At 56.0% G+C, this 19,530-nt stretch overlaps 6 protein-coding genes across 6 annotated transcripts; 3 read left to right on the forward strand and 3 right to left on the reverse strand.

Moving 5' to 3' along the window:
• Window positions 1-939: 939 nt before the first annotated feature.
• On the forward strand, window positions 940-2,679 carry J7T55_008182 (fk506-binding protein 4; the record flags this gene model as incomplete). Its single annotated transcript, XM_053138474.1, has 4 exons — window positions 940-1,029; window positions 1,162-1,689; window positions 1,749-2,400; window positions 2,474-2,679. The coding sequence occupies 4 exons, from the start codon at window positions 940-942 to the stop codon at window positions 2,677-2,679; spliced, it is 1,476 nt and encodes a 491-aa protein (XP_052997461.1).
• A 1,384-nt stretch (window positions 2,680-4,063) lies between these two features.
• Window positions 4,064-6,815, forward strand: J7T55_008183 (uncharacterized protein; the record flags this gene model as incomplete). The annotated part of the gene is made up of 4 exons (XM_053138475.1): window positions 4,064-4,791; window positions 4,847-5,162; window positions 5,218-5,535; window positions 5,601-6,815. The coding sequence occupies 4 exons, from the start codon at window positions 4,064-4,066 to the stop codon at window positions 6,813-6,815; spliced, it is 2,577 nt and encodes an 858-aa protein (XP_052997462.1).
• A 296-nt stretch (window positions 6,816-7,111) lies between these two features.
• J7T55_008184 (dnase i-like protein) lies at window positions 7,112-8,878 on the reverse strand (the record flags this gene model as incomplete). The annotated part of the gene is made up of 1 exon (XM_053138477.1): window positions 7,112-8,878. The coding sequence occupies one exon, from the start codon at window positions 8,876-8,878 to the stop codon at window positions 7,112-7,114; it is 1,767 nt and encodes a 588-aa protein (XP_052997463.1).
• Window positions 8,879-9,859: 981 nt separating this feature from the next.
• J7T55_008185 (wd repeat containing protein 5) lies at window positions 9,860-11,720 on the forward strand (the record flags this gene model as incomplete). The annotated part of the gene is made up of 4 exons (XM_053138478.1): window positions 9,860-10,003; window positions 10,056-10,145; window positions 10,288-10,895; window positions 10,958-11,720. 4 exons carry the CDS (start codon window positions 9,860-9,862, stop codon window positions 11,718-11,720), a joined length of 1,605 nt encoding a protein of 534 aa, XP_052997464.1.
• Window positions 11,721-12,301: 581 nt separating this feature from the next.
• Window positions 12,302-12,865, reverse strand: J7T55_008186 (uncharacterized protein; the record flags this gene model as incomplete). The annotated part of the gene is made up of 1 exon (XM_053138479.1): window positions 12,302-12,865. The coding sequence occupies one exon, from the start codon at window positions 12,863-12,865 to the stop codon at window positions 12,302-12,304; it is 564 nt and encodes a 187-aa protein (XP_052997465.1).
• Window positions 12,866-12,901: 36 nt separating this feature from the next.
• Window positions 12,902-19,448, reverse strand: J7T55_008187 (uncharacterized protein; the record flags this gene model as incomplete). Its single annotated transcript, XM_053138480.1, has 2 exons — window positions 12,902-13,169; window positions 13,237-19,448. 2 exons carry the CDS (start codon window positions 19,446-19,448, stop codon window positions 12,902-12,904), a joined length of 6,480 nt encoding a protein of 2,159 aa, XP_052997466.1.
• Between the last annotated feature and the right edge of the window lie 82 nt (window positions 19,449-19,530).

Here is a 19,530-nt window from a genome sequence, read left to right on the forward strand (position 1 = left end):
GGCATTAGGGCATCGACTGGGTGCTTCGTTCTCCATTGTGCTGAACGAAGGCTATTCAGAGCCACAGAGAGTCAGTCGGTCCTCCAACGGATGGGCTGGAAATTGGGACCAGGTCTCCTGATGTCATGTAGGCGACATGGAAGGCTGGAAGAGGCTTGTGAGTGTCATAGAGCAACATCGGCTGGACGACGCCAGCAATTATTGTCTCATGCTCGCTTCCTGGGGTCGGAGAGGCTCCTGAGATGGAAGAACTATTGCCGGGTGAGGAGGTGGCTTCGATGTCTGAAAGCCACGCCCAAGATCCAAGACATCATTTGTAGCTGATGACACCGTGGGCGCCTGGCATTGATGATGGAAGGTGTTGTCAGGATCTCAAGGCTGTGATTCTGCAGAAGTTGAAGGGGAGAAATCGTTCACAGCAACAATGACCTCCCACCAGAGGAAACATTGCGTAGGTTACAGTATTGCCTGCCTCCTGCCTCCTGCCTGCATGCACAGGCCCAGCCTAGCCCAGCCTCTCTGCCTGCTGTTGCCCTGTTGCCCTGTTGCCCTGTTGCCCTGTTGCTCGGTGTAAGTGCTAGCGCCCGCATGAGCGTTGAGAGTCTCCACCCTGGCCCACTATAGCTCCTGTGATTGGTCCACTGGCCTGCAGGTGCACGGCTTATCGCCTATCGGTGGATCCAAACTTTTTCAAAAAATCTCGAGGCCGGTTCTCTCTTCCCAAGGGTCTTGGTCTTGGTTCAAGTTTCCATCCTGTTTCCTTTACTGCTCCTCGAAGCGCAAAGCAAATTTTCGCCTTCACTTTCTATTCCCATCTCGTGGTCGGCATCGTCCTGTTGCGCACCCTTTCCTGTCCACTCAGCCTGTCGTTTCTGCACGGCATTTTACGGATTTCCCTTTACCAAACTCTCGGCCATATTACACGCCCCTTCGTCCACCATGTCGCCCTTGCAGCCTGTCGCCCTCTTCGGGCTTGAGGTCCCTCCAGGAGACATTCTGGTCCCTGTCAGCCAGTCTTTCCCTGCTACTGTAGGTCTTCTATCTTCCTTTCCTGCAACCGGATACGGCCTGGAGATCTGAGCAATATGATGCAACCACTCGCGCCTTGCTCAATTGCATTATACATACACATTCATTCGTCGCGATGGCTGACAGTAGCAGGTCCGTATCACCATGGCAGCCATTGACCCCACCGAGGAGGTTGAGGAAGATGCCGAAGTGCCTCGTCGCCCCCGCTCTACCTTGAAGCTTGTCAAGCAGTCCATTGGCGACCTAGACGCCGAGTCCGACGAGGATGATGAGTACCTGCGCGATCTGCTCCTTGGCGGAGGCGATGACGACGACGAAGAGTCCGAGGACGAGGATGAGGAGACCAACGGCGGCCCCAGCGATCCCTCCAAGTCTAAGAAGGCCCTCCAGGCCGCGGCTCTCAAGGAGCTGTTGGACGCCACCAAGGACGAGGAGGATTCTGATGAGGAGATGGTTGACAGCGCACCTGGCAAGAAGAAGGGCAAGAAGGCGACTCCCACCAAGGCCGCCAACGCTAAGGGTAAGGCCAAGGCTGTTGAGGTGGAGGAGGAGGAGGAGGATGATGAGGAAGAATCTGAGGACGAGTCCGAGGACGAGGACGATGAGCTCGCCGGTCTCGACCTTGAGCAGTTCGTGGTCTGCACTCTTGACACAGAGGCTGTAAGTGCCGCCGCCACGTAAATAGTCTGCTCCCACTAACGATACCACAGCATTACCAGCAGCCTCTGGAGCTCACTATTGGCGAGGAAGAGAAGGCTTTCTTCGTCAACTCAGGCACCCACACTATTTACGTCACCGGGAACTACGTTATCAACGAGGACCACGCCTCCGACAGCGAGGAGGAGGATTCCGATGAAGATGATTACGACCTGCCCCCTGAGCTCGACGAGCTCATCGGCGACGAGTCGGAGGACGAGCTCGATGACATCGACGGTGTTGGCCGTGTCGAGGAGATCGACACTGATGAGGAGGCTCCCACACTGGTGGAGACGAAGAAGGGTAAGAACAAGCGCCCTGCCGAGGATGTTGCCGAGGGTTTGGACGAGTTGATCGCCAAGGAGGGCAAGGAGGACTCCAAGCTCAGCAAGAAGCAAGCCAAGAAGCTCAAGAACAACGAGGGCAAGGCCGTGGCTGCCGAGAAGGACACACCAAAGTCGGAGAAGAAGGTCCAATTCGCCAAGAACCTCGAGCTAGGTCCCACTGGCTCTCCTGCTGAGAAGGGCAAGAAGGCCGCCGCCACTACTGGTGTCAAGGTCGTTCAGGGTGTGAAGATCGATGACCGCAAGGTTGGCGCTGGTCGGACTGCTAAGAGCGGTGACAAGGTCGGCATGCGTTACATTGGCAAGCTTGAGAACGGCAAGGTCTTCGACTGTAAGTTATGCATCCCGTTAGCCGTTGGAATGCGAGTGAGCACTGGGGCATGTATGCTGACATCACGAAACAGCCAACAAGAAGGGCGCGCCATTTTCATTCAAGCTTGGAAAGGGCGAGGTCATCAAGGGCTGGGACATCGGTGTTGCTGGCATGGCCGTTGGTGGGGAGCGCCGACTGACCATTCCCGCTCACCATGCCTACGGTAGCAAGGGTGTCCCAGGCATCCCGCCCCACAGCACCTTGATCTTCGACGTCAAGCTCCTCGAGATCAAGTAAGCTGTCAGGGCAGAATTGGCCTTTATTTGTGATCCGTAGTGGACAGTCTCCGGATAGTCCATTGGACATTGGCTCAGGGTAGTCACCCACCTATCATCAACACACGGAGCCAGTTTGCACGTGGCCACCCGTAGGAATTAATGGGCTTTTCTTGGTTGTGGTGGTCGATTTACCAGCAACGGAGTCTTCTGACCTACACACAGTCTGCGAGGATCCGGTCACACTAGACACGGGTAGCAGATGTTATCGGAAGGGATGACGAGGTCTGCATTGCATTGGATGGCGTACAAAAGACATGAGGTTTCTTGACTGGGCTTTCTCTGTGTCTTCTACTTTTTCGTGTTGTTTCGTTGCACGCCGCTTTCCATAGTGCAAATAATTCAGATGAGCTTGTGAAATACTATGTCTGATCAGTACTATACGTTAAGGCGTTGGGCACTATGCCAGTAAGAAAGTCCTCAATGTTCTGAATATGATCATACCCAGGACCTATCGAAATCAGCAAGCACGATGGCCATGGAAATTGAACCCAGCTCTTGCCTCTGGTGCTGCGGCACAATGCTCACCAACAAACGTAACAAATCTTGACCCGGTAGGCGCAACCAAAACACGACTTCAATGCAGCACACAGGCATGACTTCTCCTGGCTCTCCAATTTCTGCTACCTTTTTTTTTAATACTTTGCTTCTGAGCATCCCTCTCCACTCGCTCTTTTGCTAAAGGCGAACGATCTGGGGATCCCTTCCGTTTCTATTCTTTTCATCGTTTCAATTGGTGTAATCAGTCGTAAATGGAATAACTGTCATTCACTTCAAATCTCCAATGGGACTGAACTCGTCGAGATGAAGCGAAGGCATTCACAGAACAACATTACTCCGACATCGAGCATCGTGTCCCGGACTTCTTTCTCTTCGAGTGCATCTCAAATTCATCGATCGAGGACAGCAACAGAGACTGACATTCCCTGTACACCGCCGTCCAAGCTTCGCCGCGGAGGTTCAAGGTTGCTATCTGCCCTGAAGTCGCTTGCTAGTCGCACTCACGGTGAGCTTCTGGCTGCATTTCTATAGTCGTACCTTGATGGCGACAATGACTAACTCAGACCTTATTCTTGTTAGCATCAACAATGTCCGGCACTCTGGATGTACAAGCCAACTTGAATATATTGAAGGAAATACCTTTAGCTCAAAGCGAGGCGAAGCCTAAGTACGTAGGCGAGGACTCAGCCAAAACGGAATATAATTTGCGGAAAATGGCATCGATCATCTTTCGAGCTCCCAACGAGCCCACAATAGTCTGCCGACCTTCACCCAAAATGCGACCTCCTCTTCAGTCCTAGGAGGCTGGAGCAGGGAAGTTCCAGTCGTCACTACAGGAATCTGATATGGAATCGTCGAAGTCATCCCCCAAGTCGAGCCCGACTTCCAGCATTTACACTGTCAAACAGTCTGACTCCACCGGAAAGACCTCCGTCGAGTCCAAAACCTCTTCTGGCAACTCTTTTGAGAAGAGAAGCCCCTTGGCCAGATGGAAGAATCAGCAGCATGCTTTATCGGCTGTTCCTGATACTGCCAGCGGTAGCCTGGACACAATCGAGGAAAAAGATGCCGAGACGGAGATCACACCCACTGTGGCCACCGTTGAGAAGGCTGCCGCTGCCAAGATCTATCTCGAGACCTATTTCAATGAGCGCCTGGTCCAGCCCAGTGCACGTGAGATGCGCCTGCGTTCACTGGATAATGAAATTTGGCAGATGGGCGTTTCAGTCCCCAAGGTTGAGAAGGACCGGCTGAGACACCAGTTCTACCGCAACGAAACCAATTATTTGCGGGAGACTCGGGTGATGAAGACCCGGGCCATTAAAGCCCTGATTGGGGGCAGAGGTATGGCTTCTTCATGCTGCAATGACTACCAGAATGTCAAGGCTCTTGGGAAGGGAAGCTTCGGGGTAGTGAGGCTGGTCCAAGAAAAGCTGAACGCCGGAGACAAAAAGTCCGGCAAGAAGGTATATGCAATGAAAGTCATTCGCAAATCCGGGATGCTCCGCACAAGCCAAGAAGGCCATCTCAGGGCTGAGAGAGATTTTCTTGTTGCTTCCGAGGGGTCCAGGTGGTTTGTACTGAGTCGCCAACCAAGACTGAAGGCGTTTTGCTAATGACCGTATCAGGATCGTGCCTTTGGTTGCCAGCTTCCAAGACGCATCCAACCTTTACCTGGTCATGGACTATATGCCAGGCGGCGACTTTCTCGGCCTTCTCATCAGAGAAAACATCCTCAGCGAGCCTGTAGCACGCTTTTACATCGCCGAGATGATTATCTGTGTCGAGGAGGCTCACGCACTGCACTGCATCCACCGCGACATCAAGCCTGACAATTTTCTTGTGTCGGCATCGGGACACCTCAAGATATCGGACTTTGGCCTTGCATTTGACGGACACTGGTCCCACGATTCTTCATACTACCATGCCAGCCGTTACTCAATCGTCCAGAAACTCAATCGTCCAGAAACTCAATCTCAAAGTCGAGGGTGACGAGCAGGACAGGCAAGATGCCCGAACTTTGTCTCACAATGTCAAGTGGAGCTCAAACATCATGATGAGTCTCAACAAGCACGAAAAAAAGAGCTTCGGTGACGGTGAGCCTCTGCTGCAGTGGCGAAACCGCTGTGGGATGAGGACGTCGGCTAAGTCAGTCGTGGGAACCAGCCAATACATGGCCCCGGAGGTAGTCCAAGGAGCCGCGTACGATGGCCGCTGCGACTGGTGGAGCATCGGAGTTATTCTGTATGAATGTCTTTACGGCCATACTCCGTTCCTTACTGATGAAGGGAGACAACACACAAAGCAGAACATTCTGGTAAGTGGGAAAGCCTTGCAGCTAATCAGTGGACGTCTGTGAAGCTGACTTGGAAAAACACACAGAACCACCGCTCGACGTTTGCTTTTCCTTCTCGCCCACTGGTCTCCGGCCGCTGCCAACAGCTCATCGCTAGCCTTATTCAAGACGCGGCAACCCGGCTGTGCAGCCAACGCTACCAGTACAAGGACATTCAGCAACGCTCGCAATCTGCAAGCAGCAACGGCAGCAGGATGAACCAGGAGTTCACAGACCGCTTCGTTTTTCCATATGATGCCGAAGACATCAAAGCTCACAAATGGTTCAGAGGCGTCCCCTGGGAGAGGCTCCACGAACTCGACCCGCCTTTTGTCCCATTGCTTCGGTCGACCGATGATACACAGTACTTTGATGACGAAGAGCCCATCACCGACCTGTCCGACAGCGATGAGGAAGACGAAGATGAGGCACTGTCTCAGCCGGAAGCGCCAATATCTGTTGTCGATAGGAACGCAATCGACGGTCTGGACGGGGCGGCTGCTAGCGGACCTATCGTCCAGAAGACGCACAGGACTGTGCCAGATCCTGGCTCATCGGCTGCCGCGACTGTCAACCATGTTCATTTGTCAACAATTCTGAACTCAACACCGCTCACTCAAGCGCGAGAAGAGGGTCAGTCATCTGCAACGCCGAAGGCTGCAGCCACGCCCGTGATTGCGGCCGCCAGAATCGTAGCCACCGCCATATCCAAGAAGCGTGCTGAACGTGAGGCTCTCCTTGCCAAAACATTGCAACCATTTGACTGCGGCATCCAAGCCGCGGTACGTTCTTGGCTGAACGTCCCCTATAATAGTCTTCGCCTCCGAAACTTTGAGATGCAAGTCGACACGGAGCCCGGACTGAGAGCATCAGAGCGTGATACACTGAAAGCACTTGTGCGCATTTACGGGAAGAAGGAGAAGAAGCGCCCGCGCGATCGTTTGTTGCGCGACCCTGCAACAAAGAGACCGGCCATGGAGTTGAGGAAAAAGACAGCTTTCATGGGTTATGAATGGAAGCGGATACAGGCCCATACACAGGCACAGATACAGACGTTGACGACAAATCTGCCTTTGTCGACAAGCATGGGAATGGGCACGCCAATCGGACCACCCGCAAGTGCAAGCACAGCGAGTAGCGGCTTGCACGCGGCGACGAGTGTGGTGCCACTGGATGAGGGAGGCCATGTGAGACCACCGCCGGGCTTTGAGCACCTTGCTCCATTAAGAACGTTTCATCGGGGAAGGATGAGTATGAACTGACACAATTGTACCATGGAGCTTGCCCGTCTCTGAGACTGCATGACGCAGGCCTCTGGGAGGGATGCATGAAAAAGTATTGTGGAGGAAAAAGTATAGATAGAAGGGTAGGAAGCTGAGAGTGGAGGAACACCGACCGCAAAGTTTAGAGGGGAGTATGAATAGACCGCATTCAGTTCTTGTCTACATTAATAGATTAATATTCTTTTGCTTCTCAAGCAAAATATATACATGGACCCTTACGATTAATAGACGATCGTGGGGTACGCCAAATCGAGGGCTGGAGCCGCTCCTTGGGCTCATGACTTCAGCCCTCTGACCTCCTCAACAACCCCGTGACCCTCACCGGCAGCCAGCGCCCTGGCATTCCTCAGCTCCCACTCGTACTCCTTGAGTGCACGCTGTTCGCTGCCTCTGAAGAACAACAAGGCCATCAGCCCGTCGACACAGCCCGCCACGAGGCCGAGGCTGCTCAAGAGCAGGAGCACGAAGTTAATGGCGTGGTTCTGGGACCGTGACAGGCCGCCGCCGTGGTGGGCGGGGACGAACCACACGGCGACGTAGCAGGCGATGGTGATGAGCACCCAGGAGCCGAAGTGCAGTGCGCGGTGGAAGGCCTGATCGGCCTCGCGGGCCTGGTAGGCCTCCATGCTGGCGAGGAGGGCGTCGAAGTCCTCGGGCCGGCCAAAGGGGGACAGGGATGTGAATGACGGGTCGCCGCCGCCCGGCGAGGGCCGGAGGGAGGAGAGCAGCTGGGCGTCGTGGTCCGCAGCGACTGCTGACGGGCTGCGGGACCGGGGCCGCTGGATGAAGGATGTCCGTGTTGATGAGGGCGTCGGGGTCTGCAGCTGGAGGAAGGCGCCGTTGGCGGGACTGCTGCTGCCGCCGCCGCCGCTGTCGGCGCGGGCGGGCGGCAGGGAGGAGGAGGCGTCCGGGTGGTCAGCGTCCTTGGTGTCGTGTGACCGCCGGGGGAACAGGGTCGAGGCGCGGAAGGCAGAAAGTGAAGAGGTGACGCCTGGCGGCAGCGGCCACTTGAGGCTGGCCTCGGTGGCGGCGTCGCGCGGCGCCGTGTGGAAGGCCAGCGTCGCCTCGACCGAGAAGTGGTCCGACAGGCTGCAGCCCAGCTCCGGGTGGCGCGCCGTCATGCCCACGCGCGCGTCCTTGACCACCCAACCGCCCACGCCGTCCTCGAGCTCCCGCGGCCCCGTGCTCGCGAACACGTAGTCGAGCCGCTTCCCGCGCGGGTCCGCGCGCCCCGGGTCGACGCCGATGATGGGCCTCCCCGCCCCGAGCTTCTTCTGCTCTGACGGCGGCCACCGCCACGTGTTGAAGACGCTATTGGACGTGACCCCGTTCTCGACAAGGTTGAATTCCGCGGTGGGCATATTCCTCCCCCTCGCCTTCTCGATGTCGTCGTCCGCGCAGCCCAGGCTGGAGTCGGGATACAGGACGCGCCATACATCCCGCACGGGTGCAGTACCTGTGATGATGCGATGGTATGTTGATAGTGGCGTCATGTTGAAGTCCCCGGCGGCGATCACGAGGTGGCCGCGCTCGGCGGCACCGCGCAGCAGCTTGGCGATCTGCCAGGCCTGGGCCTCGCGGTGGACGCGGTACGACTCGCCGTAGGGGGCGTGGGTGTGGGTGTTGAAGACCTCGACGACATCCCGGTCGCCGGGCCCGTAGCGCAGGCGCGCGCAGGCGACGCCCTTGCCGACGTACCAGTCGCCGCGCCAGAAGGCGGTGGGCCGGCCGTTGAGGGCGTAGGGCACCATGGTGGACTCCTCGATGGGCCACCGCGACAGGATGGCCAGGCCGCCGCCGAAGGCACCGCTATAGTAGAACTTGCCATGGGGCAGTATGGCGGCGGTCTCGCGGCGGATGGCGAGGTAGTCGGCGTGAGCCCATACCTCCTGCAGGCAGAGGATGTCTGGTGCGGGTGAGGCATGCGCGATCTGACGGCCGATCTCTTGCAGGCGAGGCTGGCGGAGCTTGGAGATGTTGAACTTGAGGCCCCAGCAGTTGAGGGTGGTGATATTGACCTCGGGGGGGTGCGTATGCTCCATGTTGGGGAGTTGTGAGGTTGACTGGGCCAGGTGAGAGCGGCCGGTGAGGTGGTGAGAGTGGATGAGGCGCGAGGTGAGTTGACCGAGGATTATATGAGCTTCAGCTTCACGTCACATCGCATCACCAGCTATCTCAATCTCATCCTGTCTTGTCCCTGTCTGTTTTACTGTATTATCCGTCCTGTCTGTCACGACCTGTCACGCCTGGCTCGGACGGGGTCATTGGCGGGCGAAATTTGTCATGGGGGGTGGTTGTTGGAAGTATGCTGCAGGTGAAAGGGGAAATAAAAAGAGATTGAGGCAACCCATGCGATGAGCGCCGGGACTAGACGCGAATCGGCGGTAGTCTGTCTGTCTGATGGGAGAGAGGCATATATCAAGAGACGGCTTATGATGCTTGGAAGGATTTCTCAAGTCGATATTGAAACCCAACTGCTGCCCATATCGAGAGCTTCCCCGCCCTTAGCCATGGCTGGGTTCGTACGTCTTGTGTGTGTGTGAAGATCGGATCAATTTATTATTATCTGCAGTATTACCGCGGCTCTGAGAATTTCGAGCAGCAGCCGGCGCGCGCTGACAGCTGCTGGGGTTGTTGGGTGCTGGGTGCTGGGTGCAGGGGACAAATTAAGCTCAGGCTTAAGACGTCACCAATGAATCCCTGGCTTTAGTTGCACTGCTAATCCCAGCTCCTGCAACTGCAACCTTCCTGCCGCCATCCCTGTACGCCTGGCACGGCCTGGCCCTCTTTTGCCTGCCGCCTGGGGCACCCCCCAGCTGCGAACTTTCTGAATTGCTTGTCGCTGCTGGTGGGATTTCCATCGTGTCGCAGAACATGCTGCTTCAACAACTCCACCAATCCAGACACATCAGTCACGCCAGGCCTCAATTCCTCAGAGCTGTTCAGAGATCGCACCATAATGTCTGATCCTGAGCTCGAGGACAGGACCTCTGCCCAGTCCTCCAAGCGGCGCAAGCGAAACGATGGCAGTGCTGAGCACAGCTCCCCTGGGACAGATCCAGAGCCAGAGCGAGAGCAAGAACTCGACAATCCAGCGTCAACCTCACAACGCAGCCAGCGACGCAGCCTCTCAATACGCCATGCGAGACCCCAATCCAGGTCGCAGAGTACGGATCCACACAACGACGAAAGCCAGAGAGATGACAACCGTCCATACAGCCCACCCTCAAGATCACGGTCACGTTCCAGATCGAGGGCTGGCTCGCGCTCAGACTCCAGGTCGCAATCGAGGTCGAGGTCAAGATCACGGTCACGATCAAGATCGCGCCTAGACTCCCGCTCAAGATCCAGATCTAGATCCAGATCACGCTCACGTTCACGCTCACGCACCTCTTCGCGCCGGACCCCGCGCCGCTCGACCTCCACCACCCCTGACCGCCCGTCGCAAAAGCCCCTCCGGCCGAACTTCGAACCCTCGCTCGAGCTGCGCGGCCACGAGAAGCCAATCTCCCAGGTGCGCATCTCCCCTGACGGACGGTGGATTGCCTCCGCCTCCGCAGACGCCACTGCCATGATCTGGGACGCCGAGACGGGCGCCCACATGGACACCTTCGTCGGCCACATGGCAGGCGTGTCGTGCCTGGCCTGGAGCCCCGACAGCGAGACCCTCGCGACTGGGTCCGACGACAAGACCATCCGCCTATGGAACAGGACCACCGGCGACCCAGCACACGCCGGCGGTGCGGACGAGAACGCCGCCGCCCTGGGGAGGATAGGCACGAGCGCTCGAGGTATCGGTGGGCGCGCTGGCGACTCGGGCGTGAGGGGCAGCGGTGGGAAGAAACCCCTGCTTGGTCACCACAATTATGTTTACTGCCTCGCGTTCAGTCCCAAGGGGAATATACTAGCGAGCGGGAGCTACGACGAGGCTGTCTTCCTGTGGGATGTGCGCGCGGGGAGGCTCATGCGGAGTCTGCCCGCGCACAGTGACCCCGTGAGCGGGATTGATTTCTGTCTGGATGGCACGTTGGTGGCGAGCTGTTCTACGGATGGGTTGATGTAAGCACACTTCCTCCCCCTTTCTTCCAATACATAAACGAGTCGCTAAATCGAGACGGCAGACGCATCTGGGACACCGCCACCGGCCAGTGCCTCCGCACCCTCGTCCACGAGGACAACCCCTCAGCCAGCTCGGTCTGCTTCTCGCCCAACGGCCGCTTCGTGCTGGCCAGCTACACCGACTCGTGCGTCCGCTTGTGGGATTTCATCAACATGCCCTGCGCCGTAAAAAAGACCTATCAGGGCCACGTCAACGAGGGCTACTCCATAGGTGGCTGTTTCGGAGTGCTATATCGCCGCCGGCCGGGAACCTCTCGCAAGCTCATGCAGAATGGCGACATGGGCCAGGAAGAGGAAGAGCCGTTCAATGGAGAGCAGCAGATCGAAGAACAAGAGGAAGACTACGACAGCGCCCCATTCGTCGCCTCAGCGAGCGAGGACGGCGACGTCGTCATGTGGGATGTCCGCTCAAAGGAGATCGTGCAGCGCATCCCCCGCGCCCACAGCGGCGTCTGCTTCTGGGTCGACGTCCACAGCGACTCGGGCACCATGGTCACCTGCGGCGACGACATGCGGATCGTGGTGCACCGCCACAGGTACCCGGAGCCCGAGGGCGGGCACGTGAACGGGGACGTGAACGGGAAGTACCCCGCTGACGAGGACGATGCGGCCGACGAGGAGATGCGCGAGGCCGGGTTCGGTGCGGCGGCGGTCCAGGTAAATGGCAACGGTCACGTACATGTCGAGGACCTGGAGGACAAGCGGGTAGAGGTAGAGGTAGAGGCCAAGGCCGCGGCTGGTGGGGACATCCCGATGAGCGAGTAGGGCGCAAAGCTGGGAGTCCCGCGTGAGGCGCAGCGGGTGGTCCTCCTGTCTGCATTTCGAGACCAGCCGAAGGGTATATCTCGGTCCAGGTTAATTACACCCAAGTGTGGGGGGCTTCGATACCCGCGGGCGAAGTGGCCGTGGAAATCCTGAATAGCAAAGCATAGCACGGGCGTTGGGTTTTCCTTGTCGTGGTTGACAAGTCGAGTCAGTGGTACCCAGGTAGATGTGGTACTTCATTTTACATGTGAGGGTTTGGCAACAAAAGCAGTCTATCAATTATCTCGAAAGGGAATCCATCAATTGCGGTGTCTATCAGGAGGGGTTATCTGTCATAATGTCCATGCAGTATGAAAATACGCCTGGTGCTGTGCTGTGCTGTGCTGTGCTGTGCTGTGCTGTGCCGTTCCGTCATCCGTAAAAACCACCCATGTGTATAAATCAACGAGACCCTCCTGTGACACAAAACTCCTTGAACACTTGCTGCCCAAATCTATGCTGGATTCGGCATCTCACTCATCTCACCTTCCTGCCCACTTCATTGGACCTTCTGTCTTTCGCTTCTCCAGCGACTGGTCGAATTAATCGACACCATCATCGTCATCATCCTGCCGCGAGTCGTCAGGTTCCCCAGTCTCTCCTCCTCCGCCTCCCCAAGGGAACGGGACGCCCTCAGATGCAGTGATAATATCGCCGATCTCACGGTCTTCGTCCTCACCGATCGACTCATCCAATCCAACATCATCGTCATAATCGCTCTGCAGCCCATCAAAAATGGCATCGAGATCGACAGGCACCGGCGCCCAGCCGTACACTGGCGGCGCCCAGCCAATATCGCCATTATCCTCGTAGTCGTCATCATTGTCCCCGTCGTTGTTGGCCAGGGCCCAGGGCGCACGGGCATCGCCAACTTGCATCTCGTCGTCGTCGTCGAGGGCCCATGGTGCAATATCGTCCGTCTCCCGTGCCTGGTCGACAGGCGGCATTGGGCGAGGAGGGAACGGTTGACGCATTAGTTCGAGGAGCGCGTCGAGTCCGCGGAATCCGGCGGCAGCAGGAGGACGAGGGATATCGCGGTCTTGGTCACCCGTCTCGTCCGGGTCCATCTCTTCCTCTTCCTCTTCCTCCTCTGCCTCTTCCTCCATGAACTCGTCCTCGAAATATTCTTCACTACCATCTAGTCAAATGGTCTCCCACCCGCCATTGTTGATGTCCGCCTCAAGCCTGCGCGAAATGTAGGATGGCACCCCGTGGCTAAGCCACATGGTCCGCAGCATCGAGTCGTAGCGCTTCTGCGACAAGAACAGCTGCCTACTATGCCGCAACCCCATATCCGCCTCGCCGTACTTGTCCATGTAGGGCGCGTTGCTCCACGACCCGCTAAGCCGGTGCAAGTAAAAAGTCGCGCACTTTCGGATGTTAATGAAAAGCCCGACGTTGCCTTGGCACCTAATTTTGCAGATTGTTAGTTTGGCGTCCCACATTCTCCGAGACTCGATCCTGTCAAAGAACTTACTTTCGCATATGCTGCTGGGCCCCACCGATCCTCCTCCTGCTACCTTGCCGCCTGAGCGTCGTCGTGGTGTCCTCTGCCGAGCAACATATGCTCTGGCCGCAGAAAACATCACCACAGAGGAGACAGATCATCGGATCAGAGATATCCTTGCCCGTCCGCGGGCACCGTCGCCTAGTACACTCCTCGATGAGCGTGTCATAGTTCATTGGTAACCCTACGAGCTCAAATATGCCCGGATGGCTGAGCATCCGGTCCCGGTCGGCCACGTCAAGAACAGCCACATCTCTGGACTTGATTCGTGCCCAGCAGTGTGCCTTTTCGTGCCGGATCCATCCACGGACAAGCTGATCGCACAGGGAACCCGGCCAGCCGACGTGTATGCCTAGAGGCGTGAGCGCCGCGCACATGCTATCGAAGTCCGGTAGGCGAAGAGCCTCGGTCAGACGGTCGAGTTCATCCTGTTCTGGCTGGGGTGAGATGTGACTGTTGAAGTCGACACCGTACTTGACGTAAAGCAACACCACACATTTTCGAAGGAAGATCTGAGCGTACTTCTTGGTGAAGGTGTAAAAGTCGGCAATGCTCTGGAAGCACGGTTGATCGAACCCGTGGTCGAGTTGAGGGTTCGCATCACCGGGTATCGTGTACTCCAGGTCCATGTTGAAGACGGTCTTGCAGAATTCGGCGAAGTTGATCAGACTTCTATCCTCCAGACCATCACTAGACATCCACTCGTGGTTGGGGAAAGTGATCCTGGCCGTGCGGTAGACAACCTTGACCATCTCAGCAAGATAGCACACGCGCAATAGGTATGAGACATCGATGCCGTTCGCTGCAGCAAAGCCGAAGGCGCTCTCACAGAGGAAAATGAACGTATCCTGCGTAAGAAGTGGTGTGTAGGCGGCCAACTTGTCTTCTCCATCTGGGACGAAGAGTTGGAAGTGTTGCCTTTCGCTGTCTTTCTTGAACTCCCTATCGATTCGATTCTGGCCCGCATACTTTTGGCCTCCTACGGCGATGTAAGAAGCGACAGTCTCTGCCAAAATGCGCAAGTGAGTGAGAGCCTGCTCGGGTATCTTCTCGAGCAGAAGCGAGCCGTACTCGGAATCTTGCCCTCTCTGCTGTATCTCCACAGCTGAGATCGAGAAGCCCACGGTTTGGGCCAAGACATCGCTGTCGCACAGGTCGGTGGGGTTTCCAAGCGGCTCGTTCATACGTTCGAGCTGATCAGGGCCGTGCCTTCCCACAAGGCCATTCCGTCTAAGGGTATCTCGGAGGCGACGGTAGACGACGACCAACTCAGTCATCGCGCTGCTGCTCTCGCCCATGCCTGACGACTGTCCACTTGACTCGGGTGTGCCGCCGCCCCAAGGCGTACCGCCGGATGGTGTCTGCGATCCGGAATCCCAAGCGTCCACGACGAGATGAGATGATTTCTCTGCCAAGTTGGGCAGTAGTGTGCCCTTGGTGTATTGTGAGAACATCCTCTGGGCTGAGTGAGACTGAGGCTCCAATGCCAGGGCCGCGTTATGTGTAGAAGAGAGATTCTCCTTTAGAAAGACTGCAAACGCTTCAGAAGAGACTTGAGTCTCTGTGGGAGTCTGCAGCACGCCCGGATATGATTCCTCCTGGCCCCTCCAGACGATCGGCAGGAAGGCGTTACCCAAGGCTTTGCAAAGTGGACACACGAATTCTAGGCGATACGGGTCCTCGGGGTGGTGACGCGCGATCTGTTGCTTGTGCCGCTGCTGGGTCGCTTCAAAATAGACTTCAAAACAGCTATAGTGCATGATGTGGCCGCATCCTATGGAGACTGGTCCATTCCGTACTGCGTGTGGAGGAAAGCCCTTGCCAATAATCTGGCGTTCCGTAACGAAAGTCTGTCCCTGTTGGTTGACCTTCTGCACGTCCTTACGATTTTCGTGAGCCACTCCAAACGGTCGGATAGGCTCAGCAGATCGGTCAAGGTCTTTGGGCGTGTGGAATGCCTCTCGCACGAAGTCAGGGTCTGACAGATCCGTCTGCCGTAAGATCCCGCTCTCCCTAATGAAGCCGAAAGTTCCGTATAGCCGACGATCGTCTGTGTCTTCCTGGCAAAGGATACATGTCCCGGATGGGTATTTCCAGAAGTTCTTCTCCTCAACTGGTTCAGGCAATTCGTCGTCTTCCAAATCATCGACGTCGCCCCAGTCAATATCGCCCTGGTTTGCGAGGAAGTTCTTCTGCTGCTGTTGAAACTGGGCCATCACTCGCGCCTGGCGGTCCAAAGCTGCCTTCTTCTTGCGTTCTCGCTCCTCATCGGCGTTGGCAATGGCTGCCGGCGAAGCGGTGCTGATCCTATCAACTGGGACGCCAAGTCGCACATATGCTGCCTCAAAGTCGGAGGGTCGCTTCTGACGCATGCGTTTGAGTACAAGAGCGATTCTAGGGTGGCAACCTTTGAGCTCCTCTTTGGTGGACATCATATCCAAAAGAGATACAATAGTCTTGGAAGTGGGGGCTTCCTGCATAAAGTTGCTTCGCGCCACCTGTGTCAGAGCGGTGTGAATGAACGACGGTCGCGACGAGTCTCCTCCAGGTGGCTTGTCTTCGGCAATAGCGATGAGAATGAGGTGCAGCACCACTTGCAAGTACGTTTCAACCCTCGTGTAGGGCACGGTCGGTGTGAGCTTCTGGCACACAAGCGGGTACAGAAGACTGTAATAAATGATCTGGGCGAACATGCCGGTGCTGGTGAACTCGGCCAGGCCGGCGAAGACGCCGCCGGGGATTGGACGCAGCTTCGGCTCGTACACAACATCCTCAATTGGCCTGCCAGTCTTCTTGGCCACACATTTACGCCAGGCCATCTCTGACTCTTCTCGCTGGTTCTTGTTGTAGTGCGCGATGTAAGGGTCGACCTCCTCGACGAACTGCGGCTTCAACTCGAACGTGCCAATGTCTGATACACCCTCTGGTGCTCTGTAATTAGACATCTCATCAAGGACTCTGGTGAAATCCTCTTGCTCTTGATATCTCTCGGGCAACTTATTTCCTATTTCAGTAAACGAAAGCGGCTTGAAGCAGAGCACATGAGTGATGTCGCGGCGCATGGCCAAAATGCGGCTATTTGGCTCATCTTCGGTGCGAATTAAAGACGTCCTGTCGCTCAGGAGAACGACGAGGAGGTGAATCATGTCCTCGACAATGTCCAAATGCTGCGCATCATCCTGAGCGGTGGATTTCTGTTCAAATAAGCCTTTGGCCCATTTCTCCATGCCGAAACGATCAAGGATTGAAGCGAGCACTCGACTTGAGTTACACACCACAAGCGCTGTCTGCAACAAGAAAATGTCTCGATGATGAGAAACATCCCTCTGTCCAACGCCACGATACGTTCCAGCTTGGTGCCTTAGACTCATGCCATTGCGAACCCACATTCCAGCCTTCATTTGAGCTAGCCATGCGCACACCCTCAAGGGGTAATCGAACGCCGCCATAAGGAAATCCTCTGGTCCGTAATCGCGTCTCGGCATCGCCCGCTTGCCCATGAGACGAGGGTGGCCTTTGAGTTCTTGGGCTGTGAAGCTGAGAACAGCTCGCAATTGTTCGACAGACATAGACTTGCCACATTCAATCAGCCAGGACAGGGTGTAGTGAAGAGCGTGATGAAAGCTGATGGGCTGCTCCTCAACGATGAACTTAACGACATCGTATTTGGAGTTTTCGCCATCAAATTCAAAGTCGCCCAGAGCTTTGAAGCGCACTTCGTCCTTGATTTCAGCTTGAGTAAATCGTGCGCGCTCCGCACCAATGGAGTTCACGAGTACGGTCTTGGCTGCAAGACGGATGGCACGACAGACGCCGTCCGTGTCTTCAACGCCTGTGAAAGACCGGCTGAAAAGGCGGCACAGTCGGTTTATCTCTCGTGTAATGAGTGATGCACTAATCCAGGTGTCGGTCTCGTACTCAACGTGCTCTCCGACCGCCCTTGTGTTCGGACATATGCCTTGATGAAGCTTAACGAGGTCGAGGAACTGCAACATATACCGGTCCTCTGTCCTCAGCCGCTCTTGCACATGTGGAGACAGGAAAAGATACTTGAGGTCGGCAAAGAAATGGTACATGCGCCTGTTAGTAACAGACCCAGAGTCGAAAGCCAAGACCGCAGTATCCGAGACATTCCATGGATGGCCGACTTGACGAGTCGTCAAAAAGGTGTACAAAATAGCCAACAGGCTAGTCAAAAAATTGCCGCGTTCCACTACCTCTGCGGTGATCGAGGGCGTGGTAAGCATTTGGAGGGAAAGATTGATAATCGAATGGTCTGGCTCTCGATCTCCAATAAGATAGAGTTGGGCCAGGGTTGTGTAAAGGCCAGCAAAACGCAGGCCAAGAACGCGTTTGAATTCAGGGATTGTAACGACGGTGGATATGTAGAGAGATCGCATGTCGTTGCGCACCTTCTTCCACATCCGGAGGTCAAAGAGGATCATCCAGTCTAGGCGTACCCTCTGGAACAGATCTTCTGATGGCGGAACATTTTCGGTCTCTACGTATGCGGCCGGCGCGAGCATCCAATACCGGCCCGACTTGGGCGGCGTTGCTTGCTCGTCTTGCGCCACGCCTGGCGTTTTGGGCACATCGAGACTGTTCTTCGCATAGATGGATGACGGTATAAGAGGCTCTGCGGTATCAGAATCAGATGGGGTCAGATCTCGGTCTCCGATGTTCCGACGAGGTCCACTGGGCACTGGAGGGGGAGGCGGCGGCGGATAGCCTGCCATGGTTGCTTCGTCTGCTTCTAGAGACTCATCGGCTCGCCAGTCAGACATGTTGACGTCTCCGGCAGCACCCGGCGCAGAATCAAGCATCATAACGTCTTCCTCATCTTCTTCGACGTCCTCGTCCATGTCTCCCTGCGAAGATGGTGTGTGATTTTCGCCATCGGCATCGCTATCATCATCGTCATCGTCTTCGCTGTCATCCATGTTTCTCGTGTTTATACCGCGCCTTATCGCCTCTCTCGCTTGTTGAAGCCTGGCAGCCTGCAACAGCGCGAATTGGGTGTAAACGTTCATGGATGTGTCTTCTTTTTGGTCCTCCTTGTCCTCGTCGTCCATTCCTTCATGGCCGACAATGGCGTGGGTAGCTGGACTTCCCATTCGCCATGGTTTGAGAAGTTCTTCGCAGACAATGACCCGCAGTATGGAAGAATCCTGTCCAACAGCGCAGCCCGAGATGTCTTTCAACCACTCGATGATCGTGCCGCACATTTGCTCTCGAAAGGTATCACGAGAAGAGCGTATCGTAACGGTAACACGGATCTGCTCCAACGTATTGGCCCTTGCAAGGAGAGTCTCAACCTTCTCGTCGTATGTGAGGATGCTTCTACCGATCGTGTCGGTTTCGTAGGCTTTTTGGAGAGCTTCCCGCTGAGTCATTGCACATGCCCTGGCAACTTGGTCTCTAACCTCAGTGATGGTATGCTTTTCATCGTTCCACAGGATAATGGCGTATTCTCCCGGAGATCCCACATCGCCGCCATGATACGTCGAGTTTAACCTCGACATTTCCTCGTCGCGCTTGATCGACTCCGCTGTCTTTGCCTGACGCAACTGCTCGGGCGAGCACGATATAACGTCACAGAGATAGTCAATGACCCTGCCTATTGTCATCCTGATGCTGAAAATTAGATCGTCCGGCAACCTCGCGACTTCCTTGTCCTTGCCCTTTGGTTGCTCGTGCTCCCAGGTCGAGTGTATTGTACAGAACATAGGCGTCTTCCATGCCTCCGGGTCGCCACAGTCACAGCAGCCACTATTGCCTGGTGAGATGCTTATTCTCACCATGTGTCCCGTGTGGTCGGTGGCATCAAAGCATTTTGCGCAGAGGCAGCAGGTATCATCGGTGCCACATGTCTTGCAGCTGTATGAGGCCTCTCCTGCTTTAAAGATGTGCCCGCATGCCATGCCGCGAGCGGACTCTGTATATTCTGCTCCCTCTACAGCGCCTTGGGCGTCTTTGAGCTTGAGGATCGTGCCATCGACAACAGGTCCTCCGTTTGGGAAGAAGAGCCGAAGGTACTCGTCCTTGCCGCCAGACATGAACCTGAAGAGGTTTTCGAGCAAGAGGTCCTCCGATTCTTTGGTGTAACGGTATCGCTTCTGAGCGGGCAGCTCCATCAGAAACTGACAGAGCTGCAGCTCTTGTGTTGACATTGTAGGGTCCATGTTGGAGAGCTCAGCTCATGTCGATGTCGCGCGACCTGGACGCAGGCTTGCGCTTGGTTGGAGATGGCCCCTTGGCCTCTTG

Source organism: Diaporthe amygdali, assembly GCF_026229845.1.
Source record: "Diaporthe amygdali strain CAA958 chromosome Unknown NODE_4_length_2575358_cov_65_588622, whole genome shotgun sequence".
NCBI lineage: Eukaryota > Fungi > Ascomycota > Sordariomycetes > Diaporthales > Diaporthaceae > Diaporthe > Diaporthe amygdali.